The 24851-nt window shown below is 37.1% G+C and overlaps 1 protein-coding gene across 6 annotated transcripts in view; it reads left to right on the top strand.

Annotated features, from left to right (window-relative positions):
* Nucleotides 1-24851, top strand: part of LOC149241820 (zinc ion binding protein) — a 426994-nt gene that overhangs the window by 276652 nt on the left and 125491 nt on the right. For 5 of the 6 annotated variants that reach the window (XR_016246597.1, XM_089374060.1, XM_089374061.1 and 2 more), the window contains one exon: nucleotides 4799-4873. The exons of the other annotated variant lie outside the window; for it this stretch is intronic. Coding sequence is in view for 4 of the 5 variants with exons in the window: in XM_089374060.1 (XP_089230186.1) it covers nucleotides 4799-4873 (75 nt within the window). In the remaining variant the exon portion in view is untranslated. The remainder of the gene's footprint in view (nucleotides 1-4798; nucleotides 4874-24851) is intronic. 6 annotated transcript variants of the gene reach the window in all.

Below are 24851 nucleotides of genomic sequence, written 5' to 3' on the forward strand. Positions count from 1 at the left end.
CATAGTCTTCTCCCTCTTTCTGGGGGAAACCTCTGGCTATGAACCTCACCTTATATTTCTCGATACTTCCATCCACACCATGCTTAATCTTGTATAACCATTTTGAAGTCACAACAAACTTTACTTCGGGTCTTGGTACCACTTCCCACACATCATTTTGTTAAAATTGGGAAGCTTCGGGATGAATTTCCCTAATACCGCAAGCAAGATTCGAAGTGGCCAAGTATTATTATGTGGCAAAATATATTTAATTGTGGACAAAATTTGAATTAGTGGTTTTCCCTCCAAGGATTCATACAAAGTTGGCTCTAATTCTTTTAAGAAGGAAACTTTATTAAATCAATATAATTCCCCCAAAGTTAAAATTCAAAAAGGTTCATGTCGACCTCAATCAAGATATTGTCGGCTCACCTTTTTGGTCATGACTTTTCACATACAAGAACAACTATAAATTGCCATAATACGCATCATTAGTTTGTGTATCTATGAGATTAAGAGTCTTTGAGATTCGTGGATATCTGAGACAGGGTTCACATTATTCTCTGTGAGAGTATCTCGACTGTTCTCTGTGATGAATCTTTTATATTTGTAGCTCGTCTCTCATATTTATGGTTCGTACTCACAATAGTGGCCCACATCTCTCATTTGACAATTTGTTGACATATGATGGGAACACATATTACTACTGTGTCTTTTGATAGTTCAAAAATATTAATGTCTAGTCTGCTCTCATAACCATGTATCACATATTTATCTGGCTTGCTCTTCTAAATTACAGGAACTCATCTCAATAGTAACTCTCTCTCTCGGTGACGCGCATTTCAGTGACTTTCTTGTGGCTCAGATATACACCACTATGGCTCGATCTATCTCCTTCATTGTGGTCTGCATACTCTACATCAGCTCACCATACTCTTGGTGGAATTAGCATCTCTGTGGCACAACTCATCACTGCATCTGAGGCTCGACATTATTTACCGTGAGAGGAATATTATTGTTATGGTTTGCATTGATATACTTTGAGTTTTTCATATACTCTATGTTCACTTGACCGCATTTACAACCTTTGAATGAAGTGATAAACTTGTTGAACAGTATGATGATGTGAGCTATATAGTAAATGTATGACAATAATGCTTACAATACTCTTGATGATATCAAAGTATTTGACAACAATCCTATATCACAGAGATCTTGACAATGCCCTTGACAAAAAACCTACTAGGGTAGTAAACACATGACATTGAGTTTGATAGAGAACAATGATATATGACAAAGGCATATGACAGTAATTCCTAGTCTAGTGATAGTATCATATGGGCTGCTACGTTCAATAATACATATGACAATATTGGATGACATCATCTCCTATTGATATGACAGCATGTGACAGTATTTATGACCCTTGATATGGGTATGGTAATAATCTTGACGATGGCTTGGGATAATGAACAATGACAAGCTTAGATCCGAATGACAATGCTTTAATATGTGATAGTAATGGTTGGCTTTTACCCTAGATGAAAATTATGATATTTAGTAATGATCTTGATTATGATGTATGATGACAGTGGCTTGATGATGAATGATCTTGATATGACAATATTCAAGACATGATAGTTTAATGAGCTTTGATGACAATGTACACATGAAGGATGGCAGATGTGTCTACGACATATATTTATATTGTATATGGCAATGATGTAATAACAACTCTCTTCGACATATTCTATTCAGTTCACAATTGGAGTTGTGAATTGACTTGGGTTGGCCATATGTGGCCTGACATGATTGATGATGTCTCATGATATTGTACTTTTTATCTCAGTGGAACAATTGATGAATGTCTAATAGAAGAAGAATTTGGATGGGTTGTTTTTTATTTTTTTTTAATTTGTTTTTAAATTTTTTTAGGGTTTCTAGGATGTTCTAGAATTTAGGGATATGCAATTCATGGTAATGTTAAATTCTTAAAGTAAAAGTGATATTCTCCTTTATTTTTCATTTTCATCCTTTTACTTAAATTTTTAACATTACCATGAAATGACTCAGGATGTTTGAGAGTGGTTTCGCCCTCATTGGATTTCATATGGAGAAAGTAGAATTTTAGATCTCACTCAAAATGCAGCAGACTTGTTTGTTTTTCAGGATTTCAGGATTGGAGGGATTGCAATGTTTCCATTGGATTTTATCATGTACTAGGGTATGGAACTTGTATTTAATCAAGAGAACCAAGCCCTCTATGCAAGGGAAACTCCCAATAATCAAGATCATGTAGGGTACTAGGGTATGAAACGTGTATTTAATCAAGTCAGCACTAAGGTCGTTCGACTATGTAGGAGGAGACTCCCAATACAATAGTGGTCCTTCTAAAGAATGGGATGTGGATGCAGAAAATCTTGATTTGGATCTCTCTCTTGCAGCCTTATAGTCTTTATTGTACTTGCAGCCTCATATATTAATATAAATAAAGGCTGATTTTGAGATTTGGATATATAATAAAGGTTGCTTTTGGACATTCGATATTTTTATTTTCATTATGTGATCATTCATGAGTAAATGTGATGTAAATTAAATCGTAATGTTTAAGTGTAATAAATTATAATGTATCATTTATGCTTTATGATTGCACATATATATATATATATATTTAAATATTTTCAATATATATATATATATATATATATATATATATATATATATTCGCGTTTCCCCGTTTCCAAAATTTGGGGAGGTCGCGTTTCGTATTGCTTCCCGTTTCGGAAACTCGTACCCGTTTCCCCGTTTCGTGCAACTTAGGTTTTTCCCTAGTCTCTAACCTAAATACTGGTGTCTCTATTGTGTATGCTCTTCTTTTGTTGTTCCTTTATATTCCGCTGCAGATGTTGATGTTATTGTTCTTTCTACATAATTGCTAATGATGTTAAGATGTTATGGGGTGTATGTGATATAAATGATGAAAAAGTTTAAAATGAAATTATCAAAAGCAAAGAACAATCTAGTCCTAAGAAAATTTAACTTGGTATCAGAGCTAGGTTGGAGAAAAGTCGTTAAGAACACCCCTTGAAGACACCAATGATGGAAGTAGATGAGGATGACAGAGACCTAAAATAATTCTAGGGTTTGAAGGAAACCCTAGGAAGCTTTGTTCTTACAAGTGAAGGATAGGGTTTGGAGAAGCCCTTGATGTGACATTGGATATGAAACCCTAGTGTAAAACAAAATCCTCTTGATCAATGAGAAGCCATTGAATTCTTCAAGCACCCTAGTATCAATGAGAAACCCATAATAGATTCAAAGAAACCCTAGGAAAAGGGTATGTTGTAGATTCAGTGGTCATTGTATACATTGATGGTTGGACTTGGTTATCGATGAAAGAAGATAAAGGATACAAGTGGTGCTCAAGAAGATGCATTTTTTTAGTCAATGACATATGGTTGATGGACAATAATGACCCATGGAGGCCAGATCAAGAGGGAGCTAACAACTTCCTTCAAACCTCATTAAAGATAAGTATTTTTTTCAAGGCTCATGTTCTGACATTGTTTTTGTTTAGAATTGTCATTTTTGGACTATCGTTTATTCCTCCCACACGAGTATTTGAATAATTCTTTTACTAACATCTTGGATAAGGAAAGCTGATCCTTCTTAAGGATCACCATGATGTGGAGCATTGTAGGTAGGGTTAGCACTCAGGGGGAGCTGAGAGCCTTCTACAATCTATATTAAAGTTTACTTTCTAGACTTGTGTCACTATTCTTGTTAATTAATTATTTTTAGCTATTGGTGATTCTTCTTGCATGGGTATTTTATTTGTTTCCCTAACTTCTTGAATAAGGATGTGATCCATCTTAAGGATCATCGAGATGCAAAGTAGTGTAGGAAGAGAAAGCTCCTAGAGGGAGTTGGTGCAAGAAAATGAAGAAGCCACTCTCATATCTAGAAGAAAGATAGTCTTACCTCAACATTAGGTACACCTTCAGTATGTTTATTTAATTTACTTTTATTTCTCTTGCTTTGGTTCTAGGGTCTGCAGGTACATTTGATGTACAAGAGGAATAAGACCTCTATATTGAGATTGTAAAGGATGTAGAGCCATGGATAAAAGCCCAGACTTCGAATTAAGGATTGTAGTCTCCCAGATTCAAGAAACCTCCTATTCAAAGTTGATTATTGAGATGTTGGAACCTACTCGTGTTCATAATGATAGTTGCAATTGCAGTAAGCTCTTAGACAATCTAATTTTCCATGATGGATCTAGGTAGATTGATATTCAATATCTATTGTTGAGAGCCTCAGTACATATGAGAGTCGTGGTCATATAATACATTTGTATAGATTCACTAGTGGTTGATATTTTGACGAAGCCCTTAGTGAAGGGTAAGTTCATGATGTTGAGAAACAAGTTTGGTTTGGTGGAGAACGCATTTCTCACAAAGATGGAGTGTTCTATAGAAGCTTCCTTTTTCTCTAGAAGTTGTCCTATTTTAGAAGCTTCCTTGTATTCTAGAATCTTCTTTATTTTAGAAAATTACTTGTTCTCTCTCTCTATACATAGTAAAAATGAGTTTGCAAAGGTATAAAGTTCCAACAATCTACTCTAATACTTGTATACATGCACTCTTATAATTCTTATCTGTGAGTATTTGCATTGTTGTACTGCGCTCATATCATTTTGTAAGTTTTAGGGTTTTAGATCTAGGTTAGATCCTTAGAATTAAATATGGATATCATGGATTGAAACTTTAAAATCTGTTAACTATGTCCACTTTAACATTTTGTTATTTATTTGGTGTAGGAGCTACCAATTGCATTTCAGTTACAATGGTCAAAAGAGGCTACTTTGAAGGATGCTCTAAATCAGTTGCATGAGGTAGATGCTTGTATTTTTTCTTACTTTTCATTTTCCATTTCTCATACTAGCAAAATAGATTTGTTAATATATTTAGACGAGCATAATTGAACTAACAAATTTTGTTATCACTTCTTGTATTGAAAAATTTGCTTCAATTGCTTGTAGATTTCCACTTGATTTGCGTTTTCTGTAAATTCAGTGACAACTATATATGTTACAATATATTAGATATTTGAAATTTTAAAAGCCTTAAATACAGATAAGTTTGATAATATTAATTTTGAATTAATAACAAAGGTTATTATGGATAACCTCAAAACAACATTTTCTTCTATAGAGGTGAGGGAGAGTGTTATTGTTCAAATTCTCCCTAGAGAAAAGTCTTAACCTCACTAGGGGGAGAACCTAAGGAAACTATTAGGCAAACTAACCACTGTTACTTCAGTAGCCTTGCCCCTCACTTCTAGATTTAGGGCTGATTTCTTATCCTAAGGGGGGATTCCCTATTTCTAGTAATAGGCTTATCATTTAGTATGAGTGAGAGTGACTTTGGATGAATGCTGACCTACTTGAAAGGATCTAGTGCAATATTGATTCTTTGAACAATTATTATTGCAAATCAGTGAAGTGTCTAGAGTATATCAACCATATGATTTATCAGTAAACTTGGAGCAAAATATGCATCCATGAACCTTTGATTCAATCCAACAAATGAAATGTAATCGTTGATCCAATGACACAAATTGAAGTTAAGGATTTCTAAGCAAGAAATGACTTATAGATAGCATATGCTTGTTGCTATAGCCATTAAATAACTTGTTTATGTAAATCTAATAAGTAGGAGAAATATCATCAGTGCTGCAGTAGGAATTCCTGTGTTTAAGGAATTTTCACATGGTATCAAAGGGAGTGCAGGGGAAGCAAGAAGAATAGTGCCAGAGAACCCAGTGCTGAGCAGAAAAGGAGGTTGAAAAATTTACAGGAGGCAGCAGTTCGAATCCCCAGAGGGGTTTGCGTTGTCCTAGTCGGAGGGTTGAATTTTCAGGCAGTCTCTCTCCGATCCTTGACAGAGAGAAGGGCTTCCATATCGAAATCTTGTCGTGGCTGAAGGAGAAGCGTTGAAGCCTCAGCGTGAGGAAAAGCTGGTGGGATGCAGTTTTTCTGCAGGCTGTTTTGCGGGGCAGAAAGATGTCAGAAGAGAAGAGAAGCAGTGTGAAGGAATTTTTCCTCAGAAGACTTCCCGCCAAGAAGTCCATTTTCTTATTCGCTGAGCAACAACAATAAGAAGCAGAGAGGAGCAGTTCGATAGTTTTCGTGGCAGAGATGGCAGCCAGTGGTTTGAGAGATTAGGACAGATTAGATGGGGCATCCAACTACATCATCTGGAAGGCAAGGATGTCATTCCTTCTAGATGAGCATGCTCTCAAGACATATGTCGACAGTGTGGTGGTTGTGCTTGCAGATCAGGATCCGCTGAAGAAGTGCAAAGAAAAAATGGCGAAGGCAAAGAGAATGATCCTCGACGGAGTGAAGGATCATGTAGTCTGTCATTTCTCCCACCTAGGTCCACATTCCTCCACTGGGTCCACATAGGGCTAGCTCTCCCCTTCCCCTTCCCCACACCTTGGGTCAGGCTTGGAATGATGCCTTAGAGGATGATGCAGCTAAAAAGAAAAGCAAAAGCAAAATTGGTCAGATTCAACAGGAAAATGCACCACAAAATGCAAAAGATGGTTGAGACAAACACATTTAGCACGTGGGCAAAAGCCAACACATGAGCTCTACCCCATCATCATGGCCATCACCCGAGTTCCTACAGGTTCTATGAGCCTCCTTCATCATATAGGAATGCATGATTGTCCCAAAGTCTTGGATACCCTAACACATCCTCAAAGAGCATCGGATGCCAAGTGTTTAGCCAATCCTCCATTTTGTCTTCCCAAGTGAGGACAAGAATGATTTGTGTATCTCTCCCTCTTAACTAGGGAGGACATATCTATTGCAATGAAGGAATGTAGTCATTCCTATGGAAGGAATGTACCTAAGCTCCCTCTTGGCTTTGGAATTTTTTGCTTCCAAGTTTCTACCAAGTAAGAAACTTGTTTCCAGGCTCCCTCTTAATTAGGGACCTACAACAACTCCTCAGGTGGAGATAATGGGACAACCAACTGCTTGAAGAACTCCTCCTCACGATGTCATGAACTTCTTTTCGTTATCTAGGAGTCTTCATGTTCGGGACTTCTTTATAGGGCAAAAACCATCCATCACTTTCATCCATGAGTCAGTCATGTCATCATCAGAAAGTGATCCATCAGTCCATATTTATCCTTTCTTCATGCCATGTTTCCGTAAGGATCTTTCATCCTACTACATAGGCATCGGTGGTGGAAGATATCCATAGCTCTTCCCTCGACAGTCTTGCATAAGCCCATCCATATATTTGTTCAAAAATAAGAAATGAACGCTTACATCAAAATTACCTTTGTGATGGTCTTTCATCATGACATCTTCTAGTTTGCATCAACATCCTGCATACATATCGACACATCTCCCAAAAATATATATATATATTGTCAAGGGTCTCTTTCTTTTTCTAGAATCCATTAGAATCTTCATATCTTTCAGGGAGATATCCTAGTCAAATATTCTTGGTCTTTGGATGTTGATTGCGTTTTTCCATGGTTGCATATCCCATGATCTCTTCCTTCCTTTCTTCACACATTTCATTCCCATGTACTTCCAATCAGAGTTCCTACAATTAAATTCAACTACCTTATACTTCATATGAGGACATATTATGTTTATTTCATCTAGTGAATGTGTTACCTGAAACCATTGACGTGACTCTATAATATCGAATGTAAGCATACATACCTCATTTTTCCTTTGGGTCATCCATACTTCCTGTAGCAGCTCCCTTGATTGAAAAAGCTTCAATCCCTTGTTCTACTTCTTTTATGTCATCACACCATCATCCCATGGATTCCACAAGTTTGGACTTCTTGATGATACACTTTCTTTCTTTCTTGATCGGTGAATCTTTCGATGAAAATTCCATCGGACAATCTTTGGGGATTTAGAGTATCTCTATCTAGAAGATGTTTCCTTTTCACTGATGTATGACGAGCTTTGACCTGGATAACCTTTTTCTTTTCCATAAGTGCCACTTATGTTTCCAATGAGGTTTCCAGGAGCTATATCCTTCATTGCAGACTGCCATATATTCCAACCATCTTTCATGCTTCTCTATGATGATGTCCCGAGCTCTTGCTTTCAATGCTTCTATGATGCCATGATGCATCATCATTTTCTTAGTAAATCATAATAGTCATATCTTTCAACAGAAGACTTAGGAACTTGAAAAGAACTTATGTGAGGAAGACTATCTCAATAATAGAGATCTCTTACTTCCTCTTTCTTGGACTTATTCTTTTCAGCTTCCTCTACTTCTTTGGTGATATGGGCTTCTTCTCTTTCTCTTTTATTATTGTTCTTCTTGGACTTAGGACAATCTCTTTTGTAGTGCCCATATTCTTGACACCCATAACATTGAATCTTAGTCATGTCCTTTTTCCGAGAACCAAATTTCCCAAATTTTCCTTTTCTTCTTATCATTTTAGCATAAGCTTGATTCTTCTCACCTGCCCCCACATCAGATTTGGCCTTTAGTCTAGATTCTGCAATCTTGCACAGTGGTCGTAGATCCTAGAATGGAGTAGCTTCTTTCTTCCCATAAATACTTGAAGTAAAGTTACCCCACTCCTCCGGTAGTGCATTTAATACAACTGTAGTCATTTCTCTATCAGACATGACTTCTCCTAGACCTTGTAGTTGGTCCCTGATTTCAGATATCCTCATAAAGTATGAGGTTATTCCATCTTCCCTTTACATCTTCAACTTGTAGAGTTCTTGCCTTAATGAGATGACTTCTCTAGCAGCGCTTACAGAATACAACTCTACCAGTTTGTCATAGATTTCTTTTGAAGTTTCGAGATTAGAAACATATGGGATGAGGGGATCCTTGATGGATTCTATGAGAATCTTTTGATCCCTAACTTCCCCTTTCGTATACTTTTCAAGAGCTTGAGCATTTTCCTTTTCTGGTTTAGTGATAGATCCTTTGACATGTTCCATAACCTTATTTTCAATGAGATTCAGATCTTTCCTTTTCTTCCATGCAAGATAGTTTGAAGCGCCAACCAATTTGTTTCTTTCCTTGCAAAAAGACATTTTGACAGATTCAGATGTGAACATAAATATACTTACTTGATAGGATGCTTCTTCTCCTTGCTGCTTCCTTGATGTTGATGATGATATAGAGAATAGAAAACTTCTCCTTGATGAAGATAGTTTTCTTCAATAATGATCCTTGATCTCACTGAAAGGTAGATCCTTTACGATCCTTTGATGGCGAAGTCTCGTTGATGAAGACCAATGGTGACTTCTTGATGATGTCTTCAATGGTAGGAATCTTGCTTCAACGAGATAGAGATTGCCTTAGAGTCTTGATGACAATGCCTTTTGATCTAGCTTCTTGTTGATCTTGACTTTAAGATGATCTTTGCTTTGATGCCTTTCTCGAGATTTGATCCTTGAGTGCTCCTTTATAAGATGCCCTTTCTTGACTTTGTTACCTTCGCTCTAATACCATGTCGAGAAATCTAGGGCATCGAGATTAGGTGATTTCTCTTCTATTGATAACTACTTGTGAGTGCTTTTTACTTCTTAGATTAGGATCTTTTTTTACTTATATTATTATAGTGTTATTCTTCATCAAACAACTACCAATGCATAAGCCATAAAGGGACAAGAGACACATAATATAGGCTATTAGTTAGGGCCAAAACCTCTCCTTCTTTAGCTAAAACCCGAACAAATTTTTCTTCTTAAAGAGATTCCAATTGACGAAAACCAAGACCCTAGACCTTTTTGGCACTCGAAGACCAAGTCACAAACCTTCCTTGATGAAATCCTTCTTGAAACAAACTTGTTTCTCTTTCCTTTTCCTATGGTCAACGCAAGTCAAAGTGTTTGCACTACTGCAATTTCGGTTTCATCCACAGATCTGCAACCTCAACTTATCTTATATCTTTGCAATTCTCAGGTGTGAGCTGTTTGGAGGTATCTTCCTTCTTTGCTTGACTAGGAGACTGTCCTTCCTCAATTCATCTCAAGGATACACTTGTTCTTTTCCCAAATCTAGCTTCTTATGATAACTGAAATACCTCAGCCCTGTCTGCAATAGGTGACAATAGATCCTTACACGTGTGGAGTGTATTTTAGCCCAAAACAGACCCAAGAAAACTTCGCTCTTCCTTCTTTATTCACATTGGGTAGGAGACTCCCTTTCGCTGATCTTCGCACCACTTTCTATTTCAGACCTTGACCGGAATTCATCACAGAAATTATGTCTTTGAAATAAGGCCAAGCTGCCCTATTTATAGTTGTTGCCCATGCTAATTAGCCGACATGACATGTAGGTGAGTCGATGTGTCCTTTAGTGAAGATATTATTATCCTTCTTGAAGCCGACTTGTTGGAGAGGTCTTGTGCTTGTCTTGCAGGGCTTTCATACTTTATTTAATGACTCATACAAAATGGAACATGCCCAAGAAGGGTTCTTCATACATGACATTGACTCAATTTGACTTTTATGACTAGATGACAAATCCTAAAGACTCACAATGGGAGCTGTTGTCGCACAAATTGTCTAGGCAGCGCGACAACGCTCAGACTGGGGGCTGTCACCGTGATCCCCGATCTCTCCGTTTATGCCGTCTCCCGAGGCTAAAGGGGGTAGACCCTATGGGATAAAGGAAGACCAACTGTGGACCAGTTGGGTTGGGAGACACAGCGAGGCAACTTAGCACTTGATTGATTTTAGAAATTAATGTACCAGTGCCTTATGGAGCTAATGATTAAATGATTATTTATTAAATGTTGAAGAAATATGAACCTTGTAAAACAATCATTTATCATCAAATATTCCAAGCAATACAAGCTATTCAATAAACTCACAACGCTTTAATAATGATCCAACAATTAAATTTCTAAAGATTGAATGCTTTAAACAACCATACAATTTAAAAGCTATCAGCTCACAAAATAATTCACCACTTTTCAATAACTAATCTTTAAATAAACATTTAAGCGCATTTAACTATAGAGAAGTGGAACATAGATACCACAAAAAGACACCAAAAAGAATCTTCAATTTTAGTTAATTTTTTCAATTTATTTATTTATTTATTTTATATATATATATTTTATATTTTTAAAAATTTTAAAAATAAAACAAGGCCAAAATCTAAATAAATAAAATTTAAATCTAAATGAAAATAAAAATCTAAACTATAAAACAAAATTTCTAAATAAAAGCCTAAAGATAAACTTTTTATGCTTTTGGGATTTTTTATTATATATATATATATATATATATATATATTTTATGCTATAAAGTTCTAAATTTAACATTAAAATATAACAAAACTAAAATCTAAAATATCTAAAACCAGAACCTAGCCAAAATCTAATCTAAATCAAATGAAAATCGAATTTTAATTTTAATTTTTTAAAGAGCCAAACTAAAAGAAAATAAAATCGAAATTTTAATCTTTTAAATGGATGGAGTCCTAACCTAAATTGAAGACCAAATGAAATAAAATAAAAAATAGAAAAAACCTACGCTAACCCTATTCATATGCACACATAAAAAATCGAAAATTTGCTGCTGTTTACTGTTGCAGGTGAGAGCACATCGAGGAAGATGGACTGCGTGCAGGCTGTGGGCTGAAGACTGGACAACGGAAAGGGTTTGCAGGTGAATACACATGAGGAGCAACTCTAATGGAGGTTGCACGCAGGTGGAGAGGGACAATGGGGAAGGCCGCGGGAGAGTCTGAAATGAAAAGGAGACAGCGCAGCGAAAGGGCTTGGATGATTGCGTGTGGAGGCGGGGTTTGGCAATACATGTAAGGGCTTGCGTACAGGCAACGTGGAGCTCCAGTGATGGCATCAGTGGAACTGCGATATGATGAATGGAGAGCTGCTGCGGGTTCGGAATGATTGACATGCAGACAGGAAGGAGAAAACGGTCAGCGAAGAGGGATGGGTGCTTTGGCTGCGTAGGTATTTTGGGCAGATGTTGATTTGGAGAAAAATTGCAGAAGGGTGTGAGGGTACAACAATGTGTGGAATGGGCAGCGTAATTTCAATTTTTGGAGTGGCAGTAGCGTTGACAGAGATGATAAGGCTGCGTGGAATGGAACAACAAAGGTGAGGCTGCCAAAGGGATGCGATGGAACTGAACAACAACGAGAAAGAGCGTTGAAACCGTAGCAATGAGGAAAAGATAACGATTTCGTGCAGCTGGAAAGTGTGACGACTGCTACAGGATGCATGCAGGATCAACAGCAAATTGAGAAGTCGTGGAATGGAAAGGCTGCCCCTCGTTTGCAGGTGAGAGAAGAAGTGTGGGTGCAGTTTGAAAGAAATATGACAGTAGCAAAACCCTTCATGAATTTTTTGAAAATAACTTTGCTGGACAGTAAACAAAATGGAAAATTGTTGCCAAATAAAACCCCAAAAAATTTCTCCAGATTTGGACAAGATCTGAAATCCTGGACTGCAAAACGATGCACCTGCAAAAGCTAGTTCTGAGGCCAGATCTTACCCTCCAGGGCCTAGATCTGGCTTCAAAACCAAATTTTGACTTTAGATCTGCAACCTGCAACCTGTTCCTGAAAACAATGAAAACAAACAACCAAAACCTGAAAGTGCAAAAAATAAATGAAACCCTAAAAACCTAAGAACTAGCTAAATAATTACAGTGTTTACAAACTGAAGGCTCTAAGTAGCCAGATTTATCAGTATGCCACAAAAATATTTTTAAAATTTTAAATTTAAGATGAGGTGCTTAAGAAAACCCTTCATGCATCCGCAACAAAAATTTCAAATGATAAGCTCGGGATCAAAACTGGCTGGGCTATTCAGAAAATGCAATCCGGGAGTTGGCTGGTTCAGTTGAGAACTTCCCTGAACGCCCAATAATCTCAAAAAAAGGATTTCCTGCACAGCTTAAATCAACCATTAACGAAGAAGGAGAAAAACGATACTAAAATCCAAATGTAATGGAGATACCTGCCATCATATTCAGAAATTTAACTACCATTCAAACCCTAGTGACCAAATAAGATACTTGTGTTTAAAATCACTCTTCATCAAGCTATCATCAATGGCTGAAACTAAATTTATGCAGAAAAATAAAACATCTTACAACATTTCCAGAAGAGTAACACCAACAAGATTTTCAACCCCAAAGTCTTTCTTTATTACACAAAAAATGACTCCAAGAGAGCTTTCTTTAGCACATGACTCTCAGATCGAATCATCTGAAATGACCCCTGACACCCTATTTAAAGGAAAAATTTCCCAACGGCTAGTTCGAGTGATCCATGTCAAAATGATCTCGACTGTCGATGAGGATCAAATCTCTTTTAATCTCATCTGTCGAAATTTGAAATGCATTTTAATATATTAAAAAATTAAAATCTTGCATTTATTTCCTCAAAACTTTGACTTATTATTATTTTATTTTATTATATTATTTATTTATTTTATTTTATTTATTTATTTTTTAATTTAATTAATTTTTTTATTATTTTTATTTTTTATTTTTGGATCCTCAAACTTAGCCTTTGGAAAAATCACCTAGGACCTAGGACTTAGGACTTATGAGGGGATAAAACATTTTCTAACCCTCAAGATACTTTACATCATGACTTTTACAATTTTACATCTCAAGGGGGAAAACCCATTTGACATAGACCCTCATAGACCACCTAGTTCTGCGACACAAATATAATCTAGCAGATCAAGCAATTTGTAATAACCTAACCAAATATTTAGAATTATTTTCAAATTACTTTTACATAGACTTGAAGCACACTAGGATTCCCCTAAGATTCTAATGACAAAATCCATTCTGGCTTTGGGGTTAGGCTGAAGGAAAACTCTGCCGATCATGGATTGGTGAGGCAAAAAACCTTCCAGAACGTAGATCATCACTAGAAGATTAGGTTTACCTAGGCAAATACATACATGACATAGATATGCTAAGATTATTTAAAATTTACACATGCAGACTGGGTTTACAACATAACACGATCAGGTTGATGATGACAGTCGAATGGAACGGACACGTCGATCAAGCGCTATCCCTTTTGCGAAAAAGGAGGTGTACTGCTATGGGTAGTTGACACGTAGTGGTCAACAGGAGCCATTACTAAAAATAAAATTCCTTGCTCATGAAACCTGTGAGACAAGCATTACAATAATAATTCTATTTTTCTTCTTTTTATCAATTACATAAAATCACAATTACACATGTCATTATGAAGATCGAACCTAGTTACACTTTTCAACACTCCCTCTTTACTAGGGAGGTATTCATAATGGTACTTGGTCATTCTCAATTTGAAGAATTTCTCATAAGAAGAGTCAGATTGGTATCCCATCTGTATAGCATCATATCAACCAACATTGTCACATAGCAAGGTCCTTACAACTCTATCTCTCCACGAGATCTGAGCACAATGCTAGCGAGACCAATGATGTATAGACACCCTCATCATTATCTCTCTCGGAACATACGCCACCTGGGTTCTCAGGGTGTGTTCCAACAAAACTATTCTTAACTTGGATTCCTAGTCCTCAAAGAATATCGATCCTCTATGACTACTCTTATCTTGGATGCCCTAACACATCCTCAAAGAGCATCAGATGCCAGATGTTTACCCAATCCTCCATTCTGTCTTCCCAAGTGAAGACAAGAATGATGTGTGTATCTCTCCCTCTTAAACCAATGATGTATAGATACCTTCATCATTATCTCTCTCGGAACATACCCCACCTGGGTTCTCAGGGTGTGTTCCAACAAAACTATTCTTAACTTGGATTCCCAGTCCTAAAAAAATATCGATCCTCTATGACTACTCTTATCTTGGATGCCCTAACACTTCCTCAAAGAGCATCAAATGCTAGATGTTTACCCAATTCTCCATTCTGTCTTCCCAAGTGAAGACAAGAATGATGTGTGTATCTCTTCCTCTTAACTAGGGAGGACATATGTATTGCAATAAAGGAATGTAGTCATTCCGATGGAAGGAATGTACCTAAGCTACCTCTTGGCTTAGGAATTTTTTGCTTCCAAGTTTCTACCAAGTAAGAAACTTGTTTCCAGGCTCCCTCTTAATTGGGGACCTACAACAGCTCCTCAAGTGGAGATAATGGGACAACCAACTACTTGAAAAACTCCTCCTCATGATCTCATGAACTTCTTTTTGTTATCTAGGAGTCTTCATGTTTGGGACTTCTTCATAGGGCACAATCCATCCATCACTTTCATCCATGAGTCAGTCATGTCATCATCAGAAAGTGATCCATCAGTCCATATTTGTCCTTCCTAAATGCCATGCTGCCTTCTTTATGCCATTTTTCCTTAAGGATATTTCTTCCTACTACATGGGCATCGGTGGTGGAAGATATCCATAGCTCTTCCCTCGACAGTCTTGCATAAACCCATCCATATATTTGTTCAAAAATAAGAAATGAACACCTACATCAAAATTACCTTTGTGATGGTCTTTCGTCATGACATCTTCTAGTTTGCATCTACATCCTGCATACATATCAACACATCTCCCAAAAATATATATATTGTCAAGGGTCTCTTTCTTTTTGTAGAATCCATTAGAATCTTCATATCTTTTAGGGAGATATCCTAGTGAAATATTCTTGGTCTTTGGATGTTGATTGCGTTTTTCCATGGTTGCATATCCCACAATCTCTTCCTTCCTTTCTTCACACATTTCATTCCCATGTACTTCCAATCAGAGTTCTTACAATTAAATTCAACTAGCTCATACTTCTTATGAGGACATATTATGTTTATTTCATCTAGTGAATGTGTGACCCTTGCATTCTTGCATCCCTTCGAGGGAGGAGATCCTTCCTTTTGATTATGCTCTCAAGATATAACATTGATCCATGTTATCTGCAACCATTGACATGACTCTATAATATCAAATGTAAGCATACATACCTCATTTTTCCTTTGTGTCATCCAAACTTCCAATAGCAGTGCTCTTGATTGAAAAAGCTTCAGTCCCTTGTTATGCTTCTTTTATGTCATCACACCATCATCCCATGAATTCCACAAGTTTGGAATTCTTTATGAAACACTTGCTTTCTCTCTTGATCAGTGAACCTTTCGATGAAGATTCCATCAGAGAATCTTGAGGATCTAGAGTATCCCCATCTAGCAGATGTTTCCTTTTGACTGATGTATGATGAGCTTTGACCTGGATGACCTTTTCCTTTTCCATAAGTGCCACTTATGTTTCCAATGAGGTTTCCAAGAGCTATATCCTTCATTGTTGATTGCCATAGATTCCAACCATCTTTCATGCTTCTCTATGATGATGTCCCGAGCTCTTGCTTTCAATGCTTCTATGATGCCATGATGCATCATCATTTTCTTAGTAAATCATAATAGTCATAGCTTCCAACAGAAGACTTAGGAACTTGAAAAGAACTTATGTGAGGAAGACTATCTCAATAATAGAGATCTCTTACTTCCTCTTTCTTGGACTTATTCTTTTCAGCTTCCTCGACTTCTTTGGTGATATGGGCTTCTTCTCTTTCTCTTTTATTATTGTTCTTCTTGGACTTAGGACAATCTCTTTTGTAGTGCCCATATTCTTGACACCCATAACATTGAATCTTAGTCATGTCCTTCTTTTTCCGAGAACCAAATTTCCAAAATTTTCCCTTTCTTCTTATCATTGTAGCATAAGCTTGATTTTTCTCACCTGCCCCCACATCAGATTTGGCCTTTAGTCTAGATTCTGCAATCTTGCACAGTGGCCGTAGATCCTGGAATGGAGTAGCTTCTTTCTTCCCATAAATACTTGAAGTAAAGTTACCTCACTCCTCCGGTAGTGCATTTAATACAACTGTAGTCATTTCTCTATCAGACATGACTTCTCCTAGACCTTGTAGTTGATCCCTGATTTCAGATATCCTCATAAAGTATGAGGCTATTCCATCTTCCCTTTACATCTTCAACTTGTAGAGTTCTTGCCTTAATGAGATGACTTCTCCAGCAGTGCTTATAGAATACAACTCTACATGTTTGTCATAGATTTCTTTTGAAGTTTCGTGTTTAGATACATATGGGATGAGGGTATCCTTGATGGATTCTATGAGAATCCTTTGAGCCCTATCTTCCCCTTTCATATACTTTTCAAGAGCTTGAGCATTTTCCTTTCCTGGTTTAGTGATAGATCCTTTGACCTGTTCCATAACCTCATTTTCAATGAGATTTAGATCTGTCCTTTTCTTCCATGCAAGATAGTTTGAAGCCCCGACCAATTTGTTTCTTTCCTTGCAAAAAGACATTTTGACAGATTCATATGTGGACATAAATATACTTACTTGATAGGATGCTCCTTCTCCTTGCTGCTTCCTTGATGTTGATGATGATATAGAGAATAGAAAACTTCTCCTTGATGAAGATAGTTTTCTTCAATAATAATCCTTGATCTCATAGAAAGGGAGATCCTTTAGGATCCTTTCATGGTGAAGTCTTGTTGATGAAGATCAATGATGACTTCTTGATGATGTCTTCAATGGTAGGAATCTTGCTTCAACGAGAGAGAGATTGCCTTAGAGTCTTGATGACAATGCCTTTTGATCTAGCTTCTTGTTGAACTTGACTTTAAGATGATCTTTGCTTTGATGCCTTTCTCGAGATTTGATCCTTGAGTGTCCCTTGATAAGATGACCTTTCTTGACTTTGTTACCTTCGCTCTAATACCATGTTGAGAAATCTAGGGCATCGAGATTAGGTGATTTCTCTTCTATTGATATCTGCTCGTGAATGCTTTTTAATTATTAGATTAATATCTTCTTAGATTAAGATCAAACAACTATCAATACATAAACCATAAAGAGACAAGAGACACAGAATATAGGTTATCAGCTAGGGCCAAAACCTCTCCTTCTTGAGAGGAAAAACCGAACAAATTCTTTTTCTTATAGACATTCCAATTGACGAATACCAAGACCAAGACCCTAGACCTTTTTGGTACTCGAAGACCAAGTCACAAACCTTCCTTGATGAAATCCTTGTTGAAACAAACTTGTTGCTCTTTCCTTCTCCTATGGTCAATGCAAGTCAAACTGTATGCACTACTGCAATTTTGGTTTCATCGAACAGATATGCAACCTCGACTTATCTTGTACCCTTGCAATTCTCACGTGTGAGCTGTTTGGAGTGTTGAAATCTAGGGCATTAGCATTAGGTGATTTCTCTTTCATTAGTGACTGTTTGTGAATGCATTTTTCTTCTTAGATTAGGTTCTTCTTGTTAGCTTATTAGTTTTTTTCTTCATCAAACAATAACCAATGCATTAACATAAATATACAAGAGACACAACATGTAGGCTATGAACCACGGCCAAAACCTCTCACTCTTTGAGAGCAAAACCCACACAAATTCTTCTTATAGAGATTTCAATTGACAAATACCAAGACCAAGACCCTTGACCTATTAGCCACTCCAAGACCAAGACGCTAGTTCTTTGTTCTTCATCTTGACTCCTCTTCATCTTCGACCTTCCTCATGCGGATATCATCTCTTCAACGAACACACAATGGTCTCCAAGATAGCACCGAGCTGTGGTCTTTTCAAAGGACAAAGATCTAGTATATATATACTTCTATCAGGTGGTGTTCTTCTTCTGTAGCATCGAAACCCTTAACTCATGATGTCCGAACTGTTATACCTAGACAATGCTTCGCTGGCCTTTTATTATTCCTTGCTGTCCCTTCGCTTTCTCATTCGAATTGTCTTCGTTGTAATGGAGATCCGAACCTCTCTTTGTTCAAATTTTGACTGTGGTTGCCCACCGAATTCAGAGATCCAAACTTGACTTATAACCTAAACTTCATTCTTCTATTACCCATCCAAAATCACAGAGAGACCACTGAACTTCTGATTGTAGTTGTCATCCGAAAATCTCAGAGATAGATCCAAATTTTTGTGTGTCAAATGTTTAGAGCCTAGTTTTGTATATATAGTCATTTGTCTCCATAAATAAGCCGACATGATCTATCAAAGGTATGTGTCCCTTTAACTGTGAGTGGACATGAGTTTAATTTATTCATTTGGAGGCCAATTTGAAGAGGATGGCTAGTGCTTGTCGTTGGAGGGCTAGCTAGACATTTTGTAGGCTCATATACATTGATATATCCCTAAGAAGGGTTCTTTATACATGACATAGACTCTTTGACTTTTAATGACCAATCCTAAGGCTCTCAATGGGAGCCAACTAAAATAAAATCACTTGCTCATGAAACCCATGAAGTAAGGCTTACAATAATAATTTTATTTTTCTTCATTACATCATTTATGAAAGTCACAATTACATGTCATTATGAAGATCGAACCTAGTTACACTTTTCAACACTCCCTCTTAACTAGGGAGGTATTCATAATGGTACTTGGTCATTCTCAATTTGAAGAATTTCTCTTAAGAAGAATTAGATTGGTAACTCATTTGTATAGCATCATATCAACCAACATTTCTACATAGCAAGGCCTTGACTAACAGATCTATCTCTCCACAAGATCTGAGCTGAATGCTAGTGAGACCAATGATTTATAAACACTCTCATCATTGTCTCTCTTAGAACATACCCTACCCAGGTACTTAGGATATGTCCCATGAGGACTATTCTTCTCTTGGACTCCCCAACCCCTCAAAGAATCCTCCACAACTACTCTTCAATTGGATGCCCTATCTCATCCTCAAAGTATCAAATGCCAAATGATTACCCAATCCTCTCATTCTGTCTTCCCTGGTGAAGTCCAGAATGATGTGTCTATCTCTCCCTCTTAATTAGGGAGGACATATCTATTCCATTAAAGGAATTTACTCATTCCTACACAAGGGATGTACCTAAGCTCTCCGTTTAGGAGTTTTCCAAGTTTCTTCCAAGAAAGAAACTTCTGTTTAGGCTCCCTCTTAACCAGGGACCTATCACAACTCCTCATGTGGAGATCCTAAAACAACCAGCTGCTTGAAGAGCTCCTTCCTTTGATGTCATGAATTTCTTTTTCGTCGAGTCTTCATCTTTAGGAACTTCTACATAGGGCACAGATCATCCATCACTTTTATCCATGAGTTAGTCATGTTCTTAACTCATATGAAAGCGATCCATCAGATTTTCATTTGGTCTTGCTTTATGTCATGTCGCTTTCTTTATGCCATATTTTTTGGAAGGATCTTTCATCCTTCTATATGGTCTTCCTGGAATTTATCCACAGATCTTCCCTTTGGCAGTCCTACATAAGCCCATCCAGATATTAGTTCAAAAATAAGAAATGAACACTTAAACCAAAAGTTACCTTTATGATGGTCTTTCATCATGACATCTTCCTGTAGGTATCAGCATCCTGCATACATGTTGACACATCTCCCAAAGATATCCATTGTCAAGGGTCTCCATCTTTTTCAGACTTCCATCAGAGTCTTCATATCTTTCCGGGAGATTTCCTAGTCAAATCTTCTTGGTCTTTTGGATGTTGATTGCCTTTATCATGGTTGCATATCTCACGATCTCTTCCTTCCTTTCTTCACACATTCCATTCCCAGGAGCTTCCAATCAGAGTTCCTTAATTGTAGTCAACCACCTCATACTTCATATGAGGACATATTATGTTGATTTCATCTAGTGTGACTTATGCCTTCCTGCATCCTTTCAGAGGAGGAGATCCTTTTCCCTTGATCATGCTTCTCAAGATAGAAGTAATGATCCATGTTACTTGCAACCATACGACATGACATTATAATATTAAATGCAAGCATACATACCTGATTTACCTTTAGGTCATCTAGGCTTCTTTCAACAACTTCCTTGATTGAAAAGATCTTCAACCCCTTGATCTACTTCATCTCTCATGTCATCATACCATCATCCCATGAACTCCACAAGTTGGAGTTCCTGATGAAATACTTGCTTCCTCTCTAGATCGGTGAACCCTCCAATGAGGATTCCATCAGAGAATCTTAAGGATCTTGCATATCCCTATCTGGAAGATGTTTCCTTTTTGACTTGATGTATAATGAGCCTTGTCCTGGATGACTTCTTCCTTTCCTTAAGTTTGCAATGAGGTTCCCAAGAGCTATATCCTTCATATTTGACTGCCATGGATTTTGTTCTAGACATCCTTCATGTTTCCTATGGTGATGTCATGAGCTCTTGTTTCTAATGCTTCCATGATGCCACAATGCATCTTATTATTTATTATAGCCATATCCTATAACATAAGATTTAGAAGCTATGTTGAGACCTTTTGTGAGGGAGACTATCTCAGTCATAGTAGAGATCTCTTACTTCCTCTTTTCTTGGAATTCTTCTCTTCAAGTTCCTCCACTTTGGTGATATGGGCTTCTTCACTTCTTTTGATATTGTCCCTTTCAAGACAATCTTTCCTGTAATGTCCATAATTTTACATCCAGACCATTGAATCTCAGTTATTCTCTTCTTTCTTTTCTGAGGACTAAATTTCTTCCAAGCTTCCCTTTCCTTGTTGCAAATGTTTGATTTCTTTAACCTTCAACACTTTTGCCTTCAACTTGTCTTCTTCTATCTTACATAGAAACCACTAGTTGTTGAATGAGGTAACTTTCTTATCCCCATGGACATTTGTTACCTTGTTCATTAGTTAGTGCATTTAGAAAAATGATGATTATCTTCTTATCATCTCTCCCAGATTTCGCAGTTGAGATCTTATGAAGATATCCCTTCATTCTTTGTACCTATATTTTTGTGTAGTTCAGATCTAAGTCATGTGACCTTTATCGCATCATCAAATAATATTCTTACGAGCTTATCATATACATTTCTTTGATGTCTCCAATATTGCTATATGAGGGGATCTTTCATAAGAATCCCTTTCCATGAATTGAGAGGAGACCTTTTTCATTGATGTGTTCAATGACTTCACTTTCTTCGAGAACTACATCTATCCTCCTTTTTCATGCAAGGAATTTTGATGACCCAACTAGCTTATAGATCTCCTTGCAAACATGAAGTCATTTTACCAAATTTAATTAAAGAATGAAAGATACTTACTTGACAAGTGAAGATGAAATCTTCTACTTGATCACTTTGATGATGGTTGAAGAAGATGTATTAGTGCTCCCTCTTGGATGATCTTCTTCCAAATGAAAAAGCCTTTCTTCAATAAAGAAGATTGCTCCTTTTATGATGACAACGCCTTTTGATCTGGCTCCTTTTGATGAGGATGATTTGCTGCTTCCTCGGATGATCTTCTTCAAGGACAAGGAGAGGATCCTTGCTTGCTTTATAACCTTGAAGATGATGACAATGCTTTCTAGCCTTCAAGATACTTTGACTTCTTTGGTAGTGAATGAGTGTGAATCAAAATTGCTTCTAGGGTTTTGACTTTCTTCAAGATGATGTGATCTTTGTCTTTAAAGTTCTTTGAGCTACCTTGCTTTGTAGATAACTTGATGAGGGTCTTTGTGGTCTTTTGATGATGACTAGAGGATCCAAAACTTTTGTTGTTGTAGACTGCTTCTTTGATCTAGGGTTTTATTCTTCAATGTAGATCTTGATCTTTTGCTTTGATAGCCTTTGACTTGCTTAGATGCCTTTCTTGAAACTCGATCCTTGAGTGTCTCTTTGATTAGATGCCCTTCCTTTGACTTTAGCACCTTAGCTTTGATACCATGTTGAGAAATCTAGGGCATTAGCATTAGGTGATTTCTCTTTGATTAGTGACTGTTTGTGAATGCATTTTTCTTCTTTAGATTAGGATCTTCTTCTTGTTAGATTATTAGTGTTCTTCTTCATCAAACAGTAACCAATGCATGAACATAAATATACAAGAGACACAACATGTAGGCTATGATCCAAGGCCAAAACCTCTCCCTTTGAGAGGAAAACCCGCACAAATTCTTCTTATAGAGATTCCAATTGACGAATACCAAGACCAAGACCAAGACCCTTGACCTATTAGCCACTCCAAGACCAAGACACTAGTTCTTTGTTCTTCATCTTGACTCCTCTTCATCTTCGACCTTCTTCATGCTGAGATAATCTCTTCAATGAACACACAATGGTCTCCAAGATAGCACCAAGCTGTGGTCTTTTCAAAGGACAAAGATGTAGTATATATACTTCTATCAAGTGGTGTTCTTCTGATGTAGCACTGAAACCCTTATCTCATGATATCTGAATTGTTATACCTAGACAATGCTTCGTTGGCCTTTCATTATTCCTTGTTGTCCCTTCGTTGTCCCATCCAAATTGTCTTCACTGTAATGGAGATCCAAACCTCTCTCTGTTCAGCCCATCTGAAATTCTGACTGTGATTGCCCACCGAATTCAGAGATCCGAACTTGACTTATAACCTGAACTTCATTCTTCTATTACCCATCCGAAATCACAGAGAGACCATCGAACTTCTGACTGTAGTTGTCATCCGAAAATCTCAAAGACAGATCCGAATTTTTGTGTGTCAAATGCGAAGAGCCTAGTTGTGTATATATAGTCATTTGTCACCATAAATAAGCCAACATGATCTATCGAAGGGATGTGTCCCTTTAACTGTGAGCCAACATGAGTTTAATTTATTCATTTGGAGGCCGACTTGAAGAGGATGGCTAGTGCTTGTCGTTGGAGGGCTATCTAGACATTTTGTAGACTCATATACATTGATATATCCCCAAGAAGGGTTCTTCATACATGACATAGACTCTTTGACTTTTAATGACCAATCCTAAGGCTCTCAATGGGAGCCAACTAAAATAAAATCACTTGCTCATGAAACCCATGAAGCAAGGCTTACAATAATAATTTTATTTTTCTTCATTACATCATTTACAAAAGTCACAATTACATGTCATTATGAAGACCGAACCTAGTTACACTTTTCAACATGGAGGTATCTTCCTTCTTCGCTTGACTAGGAGACTGTCCTTCCTTAATTCGGCTTGAGGATACACTTATTCTTTTCCAAATCTGCCTTCTTATTATAACTGAAATACCTCGGCCCTGTCTGCAATAGGCGACAACAGATCGTTACATGTGTGGAGTGTATTTTAGCCCAAAAGAGACTCAATAAAACTTCGATCTTCCTTCTTTCTTCACACTGTCTAGGAGACTCCCTTTCACTGATCTTCACACCACTTTCTATTTCAGACCGTGACTGAAATTCATCACAGAAATTATGTCGCTGAAATAAGGCCAAGCTGACCTATTTATAGTTGTTGTCCATGCTAATTAGCCAACATGACATGTAGGTGAGCCGACGTCTCCTTTGGTGAAGATATTATTATCCTTTTTGAAGTCGACTTGTAGGAGAGGTCTTGTGCTTGTCTTGGAGGGATTTCATACTTTATTTAATGACTCATACAAAATGTAACATGCCCAAGAAGGGTCCTTCATACATGACATTGACTCAATTTGACTTTTATGACTAGATGACAAATCCTAAAGGCTCACAATGGGAGCCATTACTAAAAATAAAATTCCTTGCTCATGAAACCCATGAGACAAGCATTACAATAATAATTTTATTTTTCTTCTTTTCATCAATTACATAAAATCACAATTACATATGTCATTATGAAGACCGAACCTAGTTACACTTTTCAACACCTCGGACCCAACACACGAGTGGAAGTCCTTCTCCACATTGTCATTGAGATGTCCCTCTCTCAGTGTTGTGTTGTTGTAGTGTGTGTCTTCTCCCTCTCCCTATCCTTGCTTTTATAACTTTATGTTGTGCTAAATTCCCAACCCTAATAGATCTCGCTTTACTTGAGATCAATGACTAAGATTAAAATGAAATCACTAAAGTAAATTACTTTACTTTTCTTAAGCTTCTTTTAGCTCAATAG

Source organism: Pinus tabuliformis, chromosome 8 (assembly GCF_031772625.1).
Source record: "Pinus tabuliformis cultivar Carrire ecotype Pingquan chromosome 8, CPIR1, whole genome shotgun sequence".
Lineage (NCBI taxonomy): Eukaryota > Viridiplantae > Streptophyta > Pinopsida > Pinales > Pinaceae > Pinus > Pinus tabuliformis.